This window comes from Myodes glareolus, chromosome 18 (assembly GCF_982192425.1).
Source record: "Myodes glareolus chromosome 18, mMyoGla1.1, whole genome shotgun sequence".
In the NCBI taxonomy this organism is placed as follows: domain Eukaryota; kingdom Metazoa; phylum Chordata; class Mammalia; order Rodentia; family Cricetidae; genus Myodes; species Myodes glareolus.
In genome coordinates, this window is record NC_142043.1 from 55,892,265 (window position 1) to 55,913,084 (window position 20,820).

General features: G+C 43.3%; 1 protein-coding gene across 4 annotated transcripts in view; it reads left to right on the top strand.

Moving 5' to 3' along the window:
• Positions 1-20,820, top strand: part of Fam13c (family with sequence similarity 13 member C) — a 114,421-nt gene that overhangs the window by 37,025 nt on the left and 56,576 nt on the right. For all 4 annotated transcript variants that reach the window (XM_087898227.1, XM_087898226.1, XM_087898224.1 and 1 more), the window contains 2 exons: positions 3,420-3,538; positions 20,590-20,653. In XM_087898227.1, the coding sequence (XP_087754353.1) occupies positions 3,420-3,538; positions 20,590-20,653 (183 nt within the window). The remainder of the gene's footprint in view (positions 1-3,419; positions 3,539-20,589; positions 20,654-20,820) is intronic.

Genomic DNA, 20,820 nt, shown 5'->3' on the forward strand with positions numbered 1-20,820 from the left:
AACAACAACAACAACAGCAAAGTAGTCTCACTTAGAAGGTTTGAGGTTCATCTCTACACACTACACACACACACACACACACACACACACACAGTAGACTCATTTAGAAGGTTTGTGGTTCATCTCCACATATACACAGTAGACTCAGAAGGTTTGAGGTTCATGTACACACACACACACACACACACACACACACACACACACACACGACTCAGAAGGTTTGAGGTTCATCTGTCATGACAAAGTTTTGATTCTTTCAGATGAAATTGGGGAGTGGGGTTGCTTTCTCTGGGTGTGTCACACCAAGAAAATTTCTTCTGCTTTCTGTCATTCATCTGCCACCCTTCCCAGGGCTCACTCTGTGGTTCTCAGTGCCAGCGTTCACACAGCTCTTAGGCATCTACCCCTATCTAGAATGGACCCGGAAATCTATGGGCGCATTATTCCCGCCCCCCATCCCCAAATAGTTGTTGTTTTAGCAAATAGCTTTTTATCTAATAAAAAGGAGGTAGCTTTTTATTACAGATTGTACCGTATGGTAAGGAAAGGTGGGGTGTTGTATTATTGTGTAACAAGCCCCTCATTCCACAACATCTCTAGGTTTGAATTACCAGCATTGAATTCTCAGCAGACCAATATGGCATGCCTCGATGTCACCTTCTTCTCCATTTAGCCAGGGGCTGTAATCTAGCTGCAGCAGCCTCCAAATACTCCTTATTTACCCCTTCCAGAGAAAAGAGCTCTTTTGACTCAGAGGTCTCTGATCTGTTTGATCTGAGGAGATAAAGGGAGCCCTTTCTCCAGCATCCCTCCTATCACCTCTGTGATAAATGATCAGTAGATCCAAGGAATCCTTCCCAGCCACTTGGAGGCTAAAGGAAGTAGATGAAATTCTGTTTTTGATGAAAAACAAACAAACAAACAAAGTGTTCTTTCTCTGAAGGGTGAAGTTTTAATAAAATGATGACCTTTTGTAGAGATTAGAATGAACATGTTTAAGGCCTACAAGGTATCAGCACTTCAAAATATGTGGTTTAAGCCAACCATCATGGTAGAGGTATGCCACTGCAGCTCTTGGAAGGCTGACATAGGAGCTTTGTGTGAGCCCAGCCGGTCCTACACAGTAATTCTGTCTCAGAACAACAAGAACAGCAACAGCAAAGCAAAAAGATATTTAAGGTGTCTTTGATATCCAGGCACTTGCATAAAAGTTTTTGCATAGGCATTTGAAACAAGTGTGGCACAGAATACCTTTGCTTTTGTCGGAGTCTCTCGGTACCAGTTCCAGGTCACACAGGGCCTTTTTGTCAGACGAATTGTATCTCTGCCGAGCGTCTCCTCCTGCTATTGGCCTCTAGTTGTTCGAAAGGCATGGGAAGATTCTAATCACATTTTAACGACCCAGTGAGGTTGTAGAGGGGATCCCCATTTTGCAGACAAGGGACCCAGAGCCTAGACAGTTATGTAACTCAGCCTACGATCAGTCGCTTAGCTGGTAGCAAGCAGTGCTCTTTCTTGAAAACCTTTGTGCTAGGGAAGCTTTGCCAGTATTTGAGTAGCCATAGGCCTTTTTGTGAGTAGCTGTCCAATCTGGAGAGTCAGTGAACACAAGGGGAGCTTTTCCCTGGGAGGGGCTTCCCCCTCTAGAGGTTTGGAAGAGTAAATAAGGTATCTTGATTCTCTTCATTCATCCCTTTCCCTTGTCCATTCCCCCCTCTGTCCTATCCCTTTATAGGACGATATTCATACAGTTTTTCAGTTAGAAGCTTTTGGTGACCGTGTGGCCCCTCTCTTATTTTGGAAAAAAATGACTTATAGTACACTTGACCTAGATGGCTCTAAACCCATCGCCCTTGAAGGGGTCGGATCTCTCTTGTCATTGAGACATATTGCAGAGACAAATACAGCCTCACTCTTTATCCCAGATTATTCGACTGCACTTTGGTCATCTGGAATTTACCGAGTTGCTTATGGATGTTCATCTTTGTATCTCGTTCATTGGGTGCAGAGGGGCTATTTCCTTCTGAGAGGGATGTGTCATAGGCTCGTTACAGCTTAGAGATGACAGGGATTTAGCCGTGGGTCTTAGATCGTCCATCTCTGTGTATCTGTGTTGTAGTCTGGATACATTCTTGTTATCTGCTGCAGCCCAGCACTCAGAAGGGTTTTATATCATTGGATGACAGCATTTTGGGCACTCAGAGTTGGGTCTGGTCAAATGCTGGGTGATATGATGGTGATAGTTACATGGGTGTCAGTGGAGAGAGATTGGGCACACTTGGTACTGGGCTTTATAAAATGAGTGTGCCTTAGTGTTCAAGCTAGCTAAAGTTACCTCTTCGTGCAGAAAGAACATCTTTCTGTTACAGAAAAATGGGAAAATCCATATGGATCTCAAAGCAAAAATGACATCTCACAGATAATTACTATTAAGATTTTTAGTTCAACCCATCCCAATCTGTTTATGTCTGTAAGCATTCATACATTTTCTTCATAAAAAAATGACTATATTGTAAGTATCATTATACTAAATTTATAGCCACCTTTATGATGTATTCTATAATGTAATTAAAACTATTTGAGCTTAGAAACATGGTTCAGAAGTTAAGAACACTTGTTGCTTTATCAGAGGACCTGGGTTTGGTTCCCAGTACCCACATGGTGGCTCACGAGCATCTGTAACTCCAGTCCTGGGGCATCCAACTCCTCTTTGGCCTCTCTATGGGCACCCAGAGTGCAGGAGGTGCCGTACAAGCATGTAGGCAAAACACTCATTGACATAAAAATACAGGAATCTTTAAAAAGCACGTTTTATTAACTCTTAAATAGTCTATGCCTTTGTTTCAATGTGCACAGACGAGTGCATTCACCTATGGAACCTAGGTGTGTTGATTCTCTTGGGGCCTGGAATTACAGAGGGTTCTGAGCTGCCAGGGTGGGTGCTGGGAACAAGCTCAAGTCCTCTGCAAGAATAGTAATGCTCTTAACTGTTGAGCCATCTCTCTAGCCCTCTACAGTGTCATTTTCAATACGATAAAATTCTTCTTCTTCTTTTTCTTTTTCTTTTTCTTTTTCTCTTCTTCTTCTTTTTCTTTTTCTTCTTCTTCTTCTTCTTCTTCTTCTTCTTCTTCTGCTTCTGCTTCTGCTTCTGCTTCTGCTTCTGCTTCTGCTTCTGCTTCTGCTTCTTCTGCTTCTTCTGCTTCTTCTGCTTCTGCTTCTGCTTCTTCTTCCTGATATTCCTCACCCCTGCTCTTATAATCTTCATCTATTAAATTTGGCCATTGAGTCGTCTTCCTTCCAGTCTGGAAGTCAGGAGGTGTGGTGTCTGTAGTTGCCTCTTGCCTTGAGCTGAGCTCCGTCTGGAGGGAGTCCTAGGGAGGTGCTGCTGCAGGAAGCTCATTTGCCCTTTTGTCTTGTAGGACACTGAGCATGTGGTGCCCAGCCAGTCCGAGTGCCAGAGCAGAGCAGGAACGCCGGCTCACGAGAGTCCACAAAACAGCGTCTTCAGGTGCCAGGATACGGTGCGACTTCAACCGAGGTAAGTCTTTGTTTAGAAGTTCCCCTGCACCTCTGGTTTGCTTCCAGATGTGCTAACCTGTACGCTTGCCACGTGCATGGGAGGCAAGGATTCCTGATTTAGTTGCTATTCCTCATAGTCAGAGAAGCTACTTTCAGGGGCCTTGAAGGAGAATCATTGCATTTAAGAGAAATACACAGGGCCTTCCTCATCTTCCGTTTGTAGATCCTAAGTCCTAAGACTCAGGGAGGGCAGGTCTGCATGTGGAGAGGAATTTGTTCATCCCTCTGTTTCATCGCAGGGGAAATTTAGAGCTCATTTGTGGTCTCTGATACTGCTGACATGTGATGGTTGTATTCTGATTCCCATCGTGACAGCTGTTCTTACCTGAGGTCTCATTTGGTCTTTATGAGCTCAGAAAACTGCCACGCACTCATAAAATCCACTGCACGGAGGACCCAGGGCTGAGGGACATTAAGGCACTTGCCTGATCCTGCACAAATCCAAAGAGCCGAGCTGGAATGTCAGCCTACCATGTGATCATGGCAGGACAAGTACATTCTCCATGCTGAGCTGAGCATCGCTGAGTGACCTCAGTCCAGAAGCAGCCCAGGGCTGGCTTCGGACCCACTAGACCTCCTGGAGACAACCCTGAGTCCAGAGCCAGGATCTGGGTGGAAAAAAAACGTCTGCAGAAGGTTGGCACGGTGCTCGGACAGGGGCTTGGCCCGGCAGCTGTCTATGGAAAGTCTCTTCTAGAAATAAACAGAAGAAAGAATCCAACAGCTCGCCCATATCAGCTATCTTGTAGGATCCTGTGCTAGGATCACTGGAGCCCTTACTCAGGGAACAGGTGATGCTGGGCTTCCGAGAGTGACCTTTAGAATTTTGTTTTTGAAGACAGTGAGGTCTAAGTGGAACAAACTCAGCAAACACGGCTTGTGTGACAGTGCTTTAGACTGTCCAATATACTAAATTTAGGAGCATGGAGCCCCAGAGAGTGGGAGAGAGCTCCAAGGGTGATGGTCCACTCTCCAAGGGGACTCATGGACAGCAGTTCAACTCTGTGTGGTTGGAATGTGGGGTGCCCACCCATGGGTTCATATGTTTGAACACTTGGTACTTTTAGGATGTGGGGCCTTGCTGAAGAATGGGTTCATATGTTTGAACACTTGGTACTTTTAGGATGTGGGGCCTTGCTGAAGAAAGTGGGTCCACACACTAAGGGCAGGTCTTAGAGCCTGTACCTTACTTCTGTCTTCTATGTGACTTCCAATTATGGATGCAGCATGGCTATCAGTTAAGTTCCTATCGCTGTGTTTTGCCCACCATGATGACCTTCACCCCTTAAATAGTGACCCAAAGCGAGTCTTCCTGCTCCACGTTGCCCCTAGTAGGGGTGCATTCTTCTTCAGCCATTGCCAACTTAGGGGATCACGGTTGGACTCAGTGTTAGTTCCTCACTGACAAGGCCTCTGTCCCTCCTGTTGGAGGCTTCATTGTCACAAGCCTCAGTTCATCTGGCTTGACCCTGCTGTTGGGTGACCAGCCTCCCCCATCCTCCCACCCCAACAGCCTGACGAAGGCTGTTCTCAGCCAGAATGAGGTCAACCCGTTCCCATGCGTATTTCAAAATAGAATCAAACAAACAAAATGAACCAATCCCAAAGCTAAATCGTTGGTGCCTGCATATGGAACATGTGTGGTCCTTTGGGTGCAGACATTTAGCAGAGATCAACAGGGAAAGGGTATTAGCAGCTAAGCTTCTCCAGTTCAATAAACTCAAAACTGTTTTATGTCCTGTGTGTGGTTGGGATACGAATGGGAATATTTTTACTGTGGCTGGAAGATGAATGAGATTCTGTGGTGGTCATTTACACATGACTAGCTCAGAAGCGAAAGTAGAGATCTGGTGGTTCCATGAGGAGCCATGTAGGGCAGTGGATATTAAATGGTTCGGGGGTGGCGAGCTATGCTTGGCTCATACTCTCAGAGATTATGGTTAAAAAGAATGATGGACACTTATGTACATATGTGTAAGATGTTGGAATGCTCCCAGACTGTTTCTTGATTCCAAGAAAAAAAGGTATCAAGTCCCCAATAAGCTTTTCTTATTAAGGGAGACAGTGTTGCAGTCCTCAGCAGACTCTGTGTTCTTTCCACTTAGCAAACACTCATCCACCCCAAGCACCTTGACATGCATTCTTCCTTCTGGCATCCATGCCCCACTTCCCCCTTTTCACAGGATCTTGCTTTCTGAGCTGGTGGCATTCCAGAGTGTTCCGCGCTCTGCACTGCTGTCAGCAATCACTGGTTGTTGTGCTAAGTCACGAGTCAGGAGCGATGTTATGCCAGTTAAGATGAGTCCTGTTAGGTTTCTTAGCGAGATGAGGCTGGTATTTCAACTATGGAGTCGTCACAACCATGGTGGTGTCACCCACGGACATTCTAGTGGAACTTTTAAAATCCTCAGAATATTGCAGGGATCATGAAATGTGATGAGCGGGTGAAATGAGATCTGTGGCTAAACACATCTTTGAGTCAGGCAACCCATATTTTCTCATAACAGTTCCTGTCTGTGTTAATCCCAGCACATGGCTACACTCAGACGTATGTTAATAGAGTTGTGGTCATCACCATTATGAGCATCCTTTTTCTTCTTCTTGTTCTTCTTGTTCTTCTTCTGCTTCTGCTTCTGCTTCTGCTTCTGCTCCTGCTCCTGCTCCTGCTCCTCCTCCTCCTTCTCACTTAAAATGTGACTTTTTTTTCTTTTTAAAAGATGATCAGTTTTTTTAGTTAGTATACAAAAGTGACTAAATGGGTTTCATTATGGCCTTATTATTCCTGTGTATCATTGTAATAATTTGGTCGTATTTTCTCCTCAGTACCACTTCTGCCAGCCCCATTGTGCCTTCCTCATTGTAATAGTCCCTTCTGGTTTTATGTGTATGTGTGTTTAAATCTTGATTCCACTTGGAAAGATTTAATGGATAGTTTGTCTTTCTTCCTGCCATGTCATAGTCAGCACTTGGGGAAAGGGAACCTCAACTGAGAAATTGTCTAGGGGCATGTCTGTGGGGACATTCTCTTGAATGATCTGGGCCCTTTCACATCGTTTTGCACAGTGGGCTATAGCTTCCTTAGGCAGGGAGACCTAGGCTGTTTAAGAAAGGTAATTTAGCATGCCAGCAAGCAGCGTTTCACTGCTTCAGTTCCTGCCTCCAGGCTTCTGCTTTGAGTACCTGCCTTGGCTTCTCTTGATGATAGACTATGATAGCAATGTGTAAGCCAAATGAGCCCTTTCCTCCCACGTTGCTTTAGATCATGGTGTTTTAACACAGTAACAAAAAGCAATAGGACATCCAATATCCTCTCTTGTTCTCCATTTAAATCCCTTCTTTTCCCCAATAGTTCTCTCTACTCTGCCATTCTGCCATATATATGTATGTGTGTACATATAGACTATATATATATATATATATATATATATATATATATATTTGGATCTAGACTCTATGTGTGTGAGAGAAAACATGATTTTGTTTAAGTCTGACTTATTTTGCTGACATGATCTCCAGTTTCATTTGTTTTTCTTTTCTTTATGCCTGGATAAAGTTGAATATGTTCTGCATTTTTCTTTGTCAGCTGATAGGCATCCAGGCTGGTGCTCTTCTTAATCTATTGAAAATAGTGCAGCAATAATCATGGATATGCTAGTAGCTCTGTGGTGTGCTGACTTTATCTAGTCCTTTGGGTGTATTTCCAGGAGTGGTATAGGTGTTTGTTTTATTTTTAGGTTTATGAGAAACCACCACGCTGATTTCCATAGTGGCTGCACTGGTTTACATTGTGGCTGGTAGTGTGTGAGAGTTTCTCTCTCCTCACATCCTCGTCGGCAAGTGCACATGTGCATGTATGCATGTGTATGTATGCAAAGGTCCGGAAGAGGCCAGAAGACAGAGAACTAGAATTAAAGACATTTGTGAGGGGTGTTGTTAGCCAAACTCAGGTCCCTTGCAAGAGCAAGCAGATTCTGCTAACTGCCAAACCAACTCTCCAGCCTGAATCATTTGTTTTCTTGATTGGAGTCTTTGTGACTGGAGTGAGATGAATCTCAATGTAGTGTTCATTTGCATTCCCTGCTGCCTAAGGGTGTTGAATGTTTTTCCATATGTTTACTGGTCATTTGTGTTCTCTTGAGAGCTGCCTTGTCAACTTATTCCCCCATTTATTAATGGAATGTTTCGTTTCTTATATTTTATTTTTATCTCTTCATCTACTGCAGCTATTAATGCTCCGTCATGTAACGATTTTCTCTTATCATGTCAATTCTCTTTTCACTTTGGTGATTGCTTCCTTTGTTGTACAGAAGGTTTTTGATTTTGTGGAATCCCTGAATTCCATTGTAATTGTTTCTCAAGGTATCAACGCTGTTCAGAAAGTCCTCACCTGGGCTTCTGTCACGAAGGGTTTTCCTGGAGAGCTTCAGAGCTGCACGTCTTAGATTAAGATCTTTGATTTAGAATTTTTTTTTTTTTGTATTGAGCAAGAAGGATGGTTCTAATTTCATCCTCTGCCATGTGGATATCCAGTTTCTCCAGCACTGAGTATTAAAGAGGTGGTATTTTCCCCAATGTATGCTTTGACAGTACAGTGTTCTTGAAAAGTAGGTGGCCATAGCTGAGTGCATTTATTCCCGCACCCTTTATTCTTGTCGTCTACATAGCTTTTTTTTTTGTGCTAGTCCTGTTTTGTTGTTATTGTTATGAGGAGCTGCAGTATGATCTGATTTCCTTCTCTGGTGTTGTGATACTAGCTAGCCCCAGTAGAGTCTTGGTGGAGATACGATCTAGTAAAGGGGTATGCCAGACTCTGGTCGGGGTCAGAAATGGCTGAAGAAGTCAGGATGAAATCTCAACAGGTGTAAAAGGCTACTTTCTTGGAGGTGGGAGAAAATTAAAATAATAAATGTCGCAAGGGCCTGAAGAACTTTCTGTTACTAGGTCCTCTTAGGGGGTCATTCATGTTTGGGGTGAGTGCGAAGGGTATGCCTCGGGAAATGAATCAGTCCTTGTAAATGTGTGGAGTCCTGGAGCTGATGGGGACCACGAGTAGATGCTATATCTGCACCCCGGTGTTTTATACCTACAGCATGGTGCTTGTACCTGAGGCTCCAAGAATTAGGAGCCTTTTTCCAGGTGAGCTGTGGATGAGCTTCAGGGAGACCTAGGAACGGTTTTGCCAAAATTTGGATGCTGTTGGTTTTCTTGGTTTTCCCATGTCAATATAACATGTAATCACAAATGTGTGTCCTAAAATAATCCTGGTCTCATAGGTCAAGCTGTGGTGAGGACTGTGCCCTGTGTGAGTGCACTGAAGGGAGGGGCAGGGTAGCATGGAGGCTGCAGAAAAAGACAGAAGCCAAGAACATTTTGGGGGGATTGTTCTTGGCTGGTAGGATTCTGCCTACCATTTTCTGTTTATTTATTTATTATTTTAGAAACAATTCCTAAAATCTGTGTCAGGTGGAACTTGTGAAAAGTTTTGAAGCCGTTCTCTCAACCTCCTCTTTTTGTAGGTTTCCTGTGACTGTCTGGAATGTTCTCCTAGCCACCTCAGGTCTCCTCACTGCACTCGGCCCATCTGCCCTCCCTGGCCCCATCCTACATCCCTCGGCAGTACAGTGTGAGATCCTATCTGAATGTGTAGTGCAGACACATGTTTGGCTCTTACAGTGTTGTAAAAGCTAATGAGTCCATATTGAAAAATCTAAGGTGTTTCAGCTCTATTTGCAAACAGCCAAGGGGCTGCTGGGGCTTACCTTCCCACCAGGAGATAGTGAGCAGGCACCCAGGAGCCGAGTTCCTTTTTGCTGGACCCTCCTGTTTACTTTCGCTGCTCCCTGTCATTTGATTCGTAATGCCTACCTCGGTCCTTCTCTTCCTGGCAGCTGCTCATCCTGGGAGCTCTGGCTGTAGGCAGCTTACTGCTGATATAGTACATACAGACCAGTTGTGTCTTAACGCCCCTTGCCTAGTTGACAGTTTACATGTTAACACGGGCTCTTGGTACTGCTGAGTGTTTTGCATGCGTTTGGCTACTCCGGATGCCCCTTGGTGCCCGGTACTTAACGAGACTGTACAACTAGAGAACTGCTTTCTCCTGGAACCGGAAAACCTACCAATGACCGAATACAACTCTGGTTTTCTGGTTTGGAACCCAGGGAAGCTGTGGCTTGCTCAGGTTCTCACTCCCATGGGTCCCAGGGCCAAGACAGAAACCATAAATCAGTTGAGAGCAACTTCATGAATATGCATCGGTTTGACTGACTTCTATTGCTGAAGCCCACACCGGTCTCATAATCCCTCAGTGACAAGAAAAGGAAGATTTCATGAATGTCAGAGAGTGCTAACGGGGGGGAGGGGTTTTTTCTTAGCTAAGTAAATTTACTTTGGAGAGTGATTAGCTCACCAGTATTTAAAATAATGCATTAAAATTTATGACAGAATTAAACCTTTGGTGTCATAAAAGACCTCCTCTGTATAAACAGGAGCTGTGTCTCTGCAGCTTAGCTGCTAATTAGGCTGCTGGTTACACTGGCAGCTCGCTGGCTTCTTTATCTGCCCGGCCCTGCTTTTAGAGGATCCCGAGCAAGAATAATGGCCTTTGATGGCTTTCGCTGTTTCTGTGTTTGTGATCCTCCAGATGAAAGGAAAAGCTCACTGCTTTGTTGCTTTATGGAGAGAGGAAGTTTTCTTGGCAGCTACTTTTCCTTGGGGGAATAGTTCCTTTTATCTTTTGTTTTGAGACTGTGTGTGTGTGTGTGTGTGTATAGCTAATTTTTTTTTATTATTTAAAAAATTTTAAATAGAAGTGAGCAGAGTCCTAATGAGTTCTGCTTGAAGGGAAAAGGACAGTTGAGAACAGAGCTTTCTAGTAATACAAAGGATGCCACCCCCCAGCATGAACTGTCCCAGGTCAGGAGGGCTGCATGTGACCATTTGCTCTTCCTAATTGGTGAGCTCCTGGGGGGTTGTTTGGTGTCTTGTAAGAAGGACAAATGAAGTAGAAATGCCAGATAGCTGATCTTGCTGACCTGTTGAGATTCCCTGCTACACACTTGGGTCACAAATGGCTTCTCTGAGTATGTTGCATCCTGCAAGCCCCCATCCACTGCCTTTCCCACTAGCTTCCTCTTCTGTGAACATGGAACAATCAGTAAGATGAGAAGAACATTTGAATTCATAAATTCATGACCAGGGCTGGAGCAATGGCTCAGCAGTTAAGAGCATTCACTGCTCTTCCAAAGGATCTAGGTTTAGTTCCCAGAACTCACATGTGGCTCACAACTGTCTGTAATTCCAGTTCCAGGGGACCCAACACCCTCATGTGTTGTAGGAGGCTGCTTGTTTGTTCCCAGCTGCTCAGCCCTGAAATAATCACACAGAAACCATATTACTTTCAATACTACTTGGCCAATAGCTTAAGTGTATTTCTGGCTAACTTATATCTTAAATTGACCCATTTCCATTAATCTGTGTATCACCATAAGGCTGTGGCTTACCGGGTAAATTTCTGGCATCTGTTTCTGGCGGGGCTACATGGCTTCTCTCAGACTCCGTCTCCTTTCTCCCAGCATTCAGTTTAGTTTTCCCCACCTAATTAAGTTCTGCCTTGCTATAGGCCAAAGCAGTTTCTTTATTCATTAACCAATAAAAGCAACACATAGGCAGAAGGACTTCCTACATCATCTCCCCTTTTCTGTTTAAATAAAAAGGAAGGTTTTAACTTTAACACAGAAAAATTTCATATAACAAAACAGGTATCAAGCAAGAATTACAGTTATAATATTTATATTTACTTTATCTTTTATCACAACTAAGGGAAACTATAATTATAACTATCTATGCTTCAACTCCATCAATGACTCCAGAAGGACATAATATTACCTAAGTTAACCAGAAGTGTGTTGTAAGCAACTTGCAAATCTCTAGAATTGACAGAGCCATCTTGCTACCTGGATGGTCACCCAAAGGTCTTCTGTATCATTGGGACATCCAACAGGCCCATAGTATCCAGCAAACTTTTCCATGAAGCAGGAAATTTCAAAGACAGTTCTGCCTGTATTGACAGTTTTCAGTCACTTTCTTGTGCTGTGCAGAATGTCTGGTAGACTCTTTCATGAAGCAGAAACCCCAAAGGACCATCTCACCTTTAGACAAATTCAGCAGTCATTTCTCTGTGGGTCCTGCATATCCATTTCATATGACATAGCATCAAGCAGTCCAGACAAGAACAGTTTCTTGCCTACATGGCTAGCAAACTCCATAAGGAGCCTCGTTGATGCCCATCTTCCTCATGAAGTAGATTGGTGCTGTCAGAGGCAGATGTGCCTCATTGTCATGAAAAGTCCTAAGTTTTTAAAACTAATTAAAATGCCATATTCTGTTAATCATTGAAAGGTTTGAAGAATAACTATTCATCTGAAATATCTCTCTATATATCTGGAAAACCTAACTAATATGAATACAAGCTTGACTATATAGATGATTCTCTATTTACCTATATTTCTTAATTAAACATTACATTTATAAATGAGCCTCACAAACACAATACTTTAGTCAAGAGCAAAATATACATAAATAAAATTGACCTTAAATTTGTATCAATAAACCAAGATGTGTACCAATCAAAATCTCTGTCATATCCCCTTTTAAATGTAAACAAAAATTTATAAACAATATTTGGGATTTGGGCATAGTTCTTTCCAAATTGCTTCCTGCTTTTGGTTGGGCAAAGTATTTTGGGGGGTGTTCACAGCAACCTTTTGGGGGGTCTTGGTGCATGAGGCCACATTAGTCTGGAAGGATTCCACAGCTTCTCATCTTCTGTGGAAACAAAAGAAGAACCTCTTTTTCAAAGCAACAAATCCTTAGACCCATATTTTGAAATCAAGATACCTTTAAAGTATATATGTTGGCTTAACTTAGCAGTCCCCAGGATCAAATGTCTCTGTGCAGTCAAAAATTCAAAGAAAATAAGATAGTATACATAATCCAGACTCTCTTTGTATATTCCGTCTTTATATGGCTTATTTTTCCTTTACTCTTTTTAATCTATGACTGTCTGTACTCTGTCTCTTTAAAGACTTTGTTTTATTTTTTAAAAAATTATTTATTTCTTTTTCTAGCTCTCTATACTCTTTTCCTTCTCTCTTCTAAGCCTATGTACATTTATCTGCATTGTGACCCATTTAGAGGTCTTTTTCAACTAAATTTGTCTTTATTGTGTATCTGTAATTCTTTTATGACCAGAAGTGCTTCTTAAAATGATAAGTCCTTCCTAAAAACCTAAGCAGTGGCATTGCTAGGGTAAATACGGCCCTGCCTGCTTCCTCCACTCAGTCCAACATGACAGAAGTTCATTCATTACCTCTGAGACTGCCAGGTGGGAGCCATCCTCACCACCTCAACTCTGATATCCAGTTATGCCACCAAGTAACTTGCAGCACGCTGCCCACAAACCCCATCTAAATGCTCAGCCTTCTGAAAGAGCCATAGTTTGCTCTGGCAACATGGCCCAGAAAGCTGCCAGTTTCCACACAGCTTTTTTTCTGCTACCTCAGAATCAAGAAAACCTCTCTTAAAGGAGCCACTGTGTTAAGCCATATTATCTCTGTTCTTTGTCTAATTCTTTTTTAAGCTTTCTCAGGTTTTACATGGATATAGTTGACCATGGTTGGCACACTAATTCATGCAGACAAAACACCAATGCACATAAAATAAGAATAAAATAATTCAAAAAAAGAAATGCGTGGACTTACATGTGACCTTGCTCATGCACTGAAATTCTTGTGTTTTTTTTTGTTGTTGTTCTGTTTGTTTATTGACTGATTTATAGAGTCTCATTAGCCATGACTAGTTCCACATTTGTGTAGCTGGGAATGACCTTGACTTGTCATCTTCCTGCTTCCACCTCTCACATTCTGGGATTACAGGTGTCCACCCCTCTTCTAATATAAAATGTTGGTCCCAGTGACTTTTTTAAAGGCTTGTTTTGTTCTTACATTGACAACGTTCAGTGTTTTAGCCATGTAAAAGCTTAGACATAGATAGTCAGAAGTTTAAGAATACATTTTTGTTGACACAGATAAAACTAACTCCCCCTTCCTGTCATGGAGAGCAGAGTCCCACACCAAATCCTGGGACTGATTGAAGAACACACATGCTCATTAGGGGAAGGAAACCCTGTTGGTATGTCCTGCCTCCTCTTCCTTACCCTCCTTCTCTTTTAAGAAACCCACCCTTGGCCATTGGATACATTGTTAGCACTTTCACCTGACAATGGTTAGTGACAAGGCAAAAGGGAACCTCAGAGGCATTTTATTAACAATGATGTAGAGAGCAATGATAACAATAATGACTGAAACATTGGAAAATGCAGAAAATCACCCAAATGTCACAGTCTTGTAAGTTTACCATTTGTATAGAACAGGGTTGGAGTGTACACTTAGGCTGTGTGGCTATCATTTCACTGTTGGTGTAAAAGGAATTGTGTGTGAATTGTGAATTCCTGCTGTATCCAGATTTGACTTTCAAACCAGTCCCAGAGTAGATAGGACCGCCAAGAATACATTCTGACCACAGGATAGTTATATGTATCCATGCGCTTGTTCAAGGTGGGGAAGCACCAAGCAGACTGATGATCACAACAGCAGGATAATTACCACAAGAGGAGTTCACTTATCTCTAAAAAACGAACAGCTTTAATTTCCAGAAATAAGCATGCGAACAATCATTTCCTATAAGGAACATGTTTTATAAGCTTAGGTATCATTATTAGATGTCTTTCTAGGAGAAAGAACACGTTGTCCTTGACGTCTGAAAGTTTTAGAAGCTGTGTCGGCTTAATGTGGGATAGATGCAGGAGCAAAGGAGACAAGAACTTGTGTGAGCTGAAACCCGAGTGAGAACTCTGGGCCTCTGGTTAAGGGCTATGATCATGGCCACGTGGAGACTGGGAGGATTGCTTCTCATCTCAGTGACACAATGGTTACTTTTGTCAACAAATCTGTCTCTTTTCAAGATGCACATTAAATACTACATTATATACTATAATGTACAAAACTCCTTTTTATCTACTCTCTGTGTGTTTTTACTTCTGTCCGTAGCTGTGCTGGATTAGAGGGAGACTGGGGCTGCTCTGCCTTGATTCTCTGATCTCTCACCCTGGCTTCTGAGACTGACCCTATGTAGTAAGAGGTACTTGCTTGTTCCTGACTGCTCAACCCCAAAATAATCACACAGAAACTGTATTAATTAAACTACCGCTTGGCCAATTAGCTCTAACTTCTTATTGGCTAGTTTTTCATCTTAATTTAACCCATTTCCATTATTTTATATTTTACCACAAGGCTCGTGGCCTACCCGTGTGTCTGTCTCTAGCAGTGACTCTATGGCTTCTCCCTGACTCCGCCTCCTTTCTCCCAGCATTCAGTTTAGTTTTCCCCACCTAGCTCTGCTCTACCCTATCATAGATCCAAAACAGCTTCTTTATTAACCTATGGTATTCACAGCATACAAAGGGGACTCCCACATCAACCCTAAACCATAAACTGTTTCTTATGTGATAGGTCCTTATCAACAGAACAAGAAAGGCTGGGTGAACCCTACATTCAGAGGTTCTTTTCAGCTAAATTCACAGCTGTTTGACCTTGTTCCCTCTGCTGGTCCTGAGACTGGTCAGAAGGTCCTGGATCATTGTTATCCTATGCTCTGGGTAGTGGTGTGGTCCTGGCTCTTTGTGTTGTTCTGTTCTAGTCTACCAATATGAGGGGTATATCTACTCCAAGGAAGCTGAGGTGTCTTGTGTTGAAGACTTGCTAAATGCCTTCAGGAAAAAAAAAATTCCCTTTCCCAGTAGTGTGTCCCCAGAGAGGCCATGCCAGAAACAGAGGCTGTCCTGCACTGGTCACCCCCCAGGCTATTGCCTTGGGATGTTAGGATAATGTTTTTTCAACTAGGAATCCCCTGAATTGTTCATTTACCACTCTATAATTCTAGACATTTTTTTCGGAGGTTTGGACTAAGTCACATCTCTCTCTGCTTCAATAATAGTAGGTGACTCTATTCTCCATGACTCTGAAAGGTAGGAGGTGAGGCCTGAGTCCTTAGTTACTGAGAATATATGTTATTGGGCATCAGGATCCTGTGTCTAGCCATGACATCTCTGTCTCCTCAAGAGGATTTGTTGACCTAAACAAGTGACTTTTGGGTTGCTAGTTAAGATGAAATTTTTTTGACTTCTAATTTCCTATGTGTGGGTGTCAGTCTGTGATAATTTCAAATTCGGGGTCTTTAAAGTTGAAACCTGTGCTATTTGCTCTTCGCTATTTAGGTCAGAAGTTTATAAAGAACTGATGAGAAGGCCTGGAGAAATGGCTCAACAGTTAAGAGAGCTTGCTGCTCTTGCAGAAGACCAAATTTAGGTTCAAGTTCCCATGTCGGACAGCTCACAACTGCCAGTACCTTCAATTCCAGAGGACTTGATGTCAACTCTCTGTGGCACCTACATTTATGTTTACACGCTCCCAAACAGAATACATAGAGTTAAGAATAGAAACGTGAGAGAATGTCTTTGGTATGTTCTAAACATCATAGAGAAAGGCTCTTTATAATGCTGGTGCCAAGGGTGGTGATTGTTGCTAACATAATAGTGCTGGCGTTTCCTGGTATTTTGTCTGTGTCTACATATAGAGCTATTGTATGATGTGAAGAATGTTTTGCTCGGGGTTGCCCCCTTGGGATGTATCTTTTGTTTTCAAAAGAGTTCCAGGAAATGACAGTCATACGACCAGTATCCATTCCTGCATCCCAAGTGCTGCTTCTTAATATAGAGGATTCCTTAAGACAGTGGCATCCTGTAAATCCATAAATCTTGAGAAGAGATCTGAGGTCAGCCCTACTCAGCCCTAAGACCCTATTCGCTATGAGGTATTCTGAACAGTTAGATGCTTAGCTTCCCTTTCTGTCCAGGTTCTTTGAATTATGGGTTAGTCAGGTGCTGGCTGGTCCTTAGTCTTCTCAGGGAAGAAATGACTTGCTTGTGGAAGTGAGAGTCACTGCAGCCTGTAGGTTTTGCTGGTGTGCCTCAGGGAGAGGAAGGGACCCGGGTTGTGCACACTTGACAATTGATCAGAACTGACAGCTGTGCAGGACTGTGAGACAAATACTTGGTTATCAAATATATGCATACCTCCTGTTCTGTATCCTGTGCTGGAACTGGCGGCAAGGACAAATGTTGAAGAAAACTCATGATTCCTGCCCCACAGAGCTTACCATCAAAAGTAATTGACTACTAAATGATTGTGAAGATATGGAATCATGAATTGAGGAGTCTCCTATGTCTACGCAACAAGTTGTATGAAAAGAAGACACAATCGGGAGTTGCATGCATGATGTCTAAAGGATAAATGAGTTCATTCAGAGACCGGGAGGATCAGGAAGGAGCATGGTAGGCACAAGAACATGAAGGCAAGAGCTTGGAAGGAGCTCAATGAGTGTGCGGAGCTGGAGGGATGCCCTTGTAACCACAGCACAGATGGGGCCTGGCGTGAGTGGTGGGTGAAGGCGTGTGCCAGGGTTCACTCCTTCTGATGTCATAAGACAGTGTGAGAACAGTAGAGTGTGAGAACTGAGAAGTCTTCACACTGTTAGAGGATGGCCCTTTACTCTTCCTGCCCATGTTGTCTAACTCATTAAACAACCACTGGCGATTCCTTAGTAGACCGTCTGAGGATCGTACACTGTGCAGCCGACAGAGAGCAGTGGGCGGTCAGATCTTGTGTGTGGCAAGCTCTGGGGAAGAAAGGGTAGGGGGACCAGAAGGAAACCCCTGTTATTCCAGTGAGAGATGATAGTAGCTTTGCTTAGATGGCAGCAGAGGTGGGAGTGTGGAGAGGAGGGGACAGATAACAGGTCATTTGCGGTAAGAAATTGAAGCACTAGTCACATACTGACTGTTGGGCTCGAGCGAGATAGAGTTTAGGGGACTTCAGCTTCTGCTACCCACTGGCTCGATGGAAACTTTTCGTTGAGTGAGACAGGGTTCTACCATTTACTAATTAAATTAAAGTTAAAATGTTGATTTGAGACTAAAATCCGGAGTTAAAACACAGCCCGTCTTTCACAAACGATCGCATCCTGTGGTTTGGCATTGTCTTGGGGCCAAGAAAAATACTTTAATGCTTAATTGGTTTTGCTGTTTTGAATTCCTGTACACCTCCCCAGAGAGGCCCAGCCCTGCAGCCTGACTCAGCTCATGTTTCAGGCATCCAGCAAAAATGGGAATGTCAGTTTTTATTGCTGCCCTTCAGTGGACTGTCCACACGCTCACAAGTGCAGATTCTGGGCAGAAACCATTTTAATATCAGCTCATAATTAGTTTTGCATTTTTCTACTGAAGAGTGGTTTTGAGTATGAGTATTTTTATTTGCTGTTTCATGGTGATAGAGGTGTTTTAGGTGCTGATGGCAGACACAAGGCGATAGTGAGACCGCAGTAGAAACAGTGGTGATATTGTTCATCGTGATGTCGCGGGTAGCGCTCGTGGTTATATTGATGCTTGGGTGATGGTGGGATGTGTGATATTAGAGGTGATGATGAAGATATTGCTCGGGATGCTCTTAGTGATGATGCTATCTGTAATGGTAATGCTGCTGATGGTGGTAAAGATGCTCGTGGTTGTTGAATGAATAATAAAACTATTTAATTACCCTTCCTCCTATTGGCTTAGGGGGTGTGTGCTAATCTCTTGGGTGCTCTTGAAGATTAAATGAAGTCATTTGATTCAACCACCTGGCATGTCCAGCCAGATACATGAAGGCTGGTGACATCTTGGATTCCTCTTGAGACTTTCCTTCTTAAAGCTTCTTCTTTGTCTTTGGCAGCTACGGCACGAGCGCTGGTTAACTTCCTGTGTCCTTATAATGCTGCTCCATTTTCTCATGACTTTTTGCTTTTCTTTCTTCATCAGATCCAGGATCCAAATCCCAGGGCCTTTCACTTGCCATCCAAGGGTTCTGCCAATGAACTAAAGCCCAACCCCTATGGCTCGTCTGTCTTTTGTCTCCTACCTGGCTAGCCTAAAGAGAATAGTAATAGCTACCTCACAGGATGTGAAGGGTTGTTTGTAAATGACGCTTACTGTTAGTGCCAGCTGTGTTAGAACAACACAGGGAGTCTAGAATCACATAAAACGTCACACTAGAATCATTATATAATTATGGTGACTAATGGCATATTTTAATAATAATCCCAGTTTTGTTAAGCTGAAAAACAAGACGGCATCCAGGTCAGATGACTCACAGCTGCCTGTAGCTCCAACCCCAGAGGTGACAACAGTGTCTTCTGGCCTCTGTGCACCCTGCACTCACATGCACATTTCCATAATCAGGCACATGTACCCATGACTTAAAATAAATCTTAAAAACACCACTTGCCTGCTTTCCTTGGTTTATAGCAACCGTGGACGTGTAGTTTGAGAACCACTGTAAATGACAAAAAATTTAGAACCCATTTAGAATTTTGAAATGAAGGGATGCTTAACCACTGTCCCAAAGAGTTATTTTGTTAGCTTGCCATATTGGTGGCTCAGGGGATTGAAGGATAAGGGGCCGGCAGACCTGAAGTCCTCCTTGTTCTCTGCTCACTGTGGCTGCCCGTGCTTGACCTGGTGACTGGGAGCCCGGGTCTTCTCCTGCTGACTACAGGAGGAAGATGCTGGTCGTGTGTGGATGAGGTGTGCATTCTCACTGTGCCCTCCACAGTCTTTGTGATTTGCCACTGCTTTATTTGACATTAGGAGTCAGTTGTTTGCACTGTTAGCCAAACTTGTGGCCAGACTTAAAAAAAATAATCTCACCTATTACCTGAAGAAATTAGGCCTACAGTGTTGCTTACTGTACCTTTCTGAGTGGGTTACGACAAGCTGAACTCATTAACCTTGGTAGCCATCCAGAAAATGTTTTGTCTTTGGTATTCAGATTGATTTGGTGTGCTAGCTATAAATGACTGTGTCTTCAAATAAGTCTTTTTAAACCAAGTAACTGATGGACTAAACATCTTATGCCATATTCATTAAGACAGCCTGCCTTTTAATAAGAACTATAATTTGCTTATTTATATGACATTGGAACTCTTGTAGAAAATCATGTAGAATGAAGCATAGCATATGCCACTGGGCGTAGGATTTGACAAGCCTGGATTTGGACCCGAGCATCTATCAGGATACGGTTTCTTGTTTTGTTTTTAAACTAAACAAGGGAATCAAAGCCCTATGCCTTGCTTCGGGTCATTTTTTTCTTCTCTTGGGAGATTTTTAGTGGTAGAACCCAGCTTCATTATCTAGCCTAGCAATGATTATAGCATTTGCTTTGGAAATTAAGTGACTAGACAAAACTTTTGTGAGTGTGTGTGCATATGGTGTGTGTGTGTGTGTGTGTGTGTGAGAGAGAGAGAGAGAGAGAGAGAGAGAGAGAGAGAGAGAGAGAGAGAGAGTACAGACATCAGGACGCACAAGCGGAGGTCACAGGGCAACCATGGGTCTGGGTTTGCTTCTTCAACTTATTATAGAGGTCTCTTGTTAGCCACTGCATGTGCCAAGAGGAGGGCAAGAAGACCTGTTCAGGGAAGGGGTATGTGAGCCAAACTCCTGATCATATGACCAGAGTCAGTTGTGCGTGTGTCTGGGTAAAGCATCCCAGACCCAGGATGGCTGGAGGTGCAGGGTTTGAAATAGACCAGGGACCGTATGCTCAGGAAACCGGGATGGCTTGGGTGACTGAGAAGTGGGGTCAGAGAGACAGGGGCGAGCACTAGGGTCAGGGAGGCTGGCAGGGCTCAGACACTCTGTGTTCTGGATCACTGAAGGAGGCTGGATGTCACCCTTCAGCCCAGACAGTGCCACTTGGGATTTCCAACAGGAACATGGCCGTATCTGTAGCAGCCAACTTCGAACGCGAGTTGTTGAAATGGTTCCTTCAAATAGACATAATTTTCCTTTGTATTTTGTAGAGTAGACCAGAGAACTGCCATTTGGCCAAAGGAGGCTTTTGGAACTCAGCAGGACTTCCATGAGGTAGGTGGAATCATCGCGGCTGAAGTCAACACGAGCTAGCCAGTCTCAGCGTTGCCTACGCCCTGTCAGAGCACCAGAAGTCTTTCCAGATAAACCTTTCAATCCTGTCGCTCTTAAGTGAACATCTTCAGCATGGTGATGAGATGTTACTTCACTAAATGTTCTTC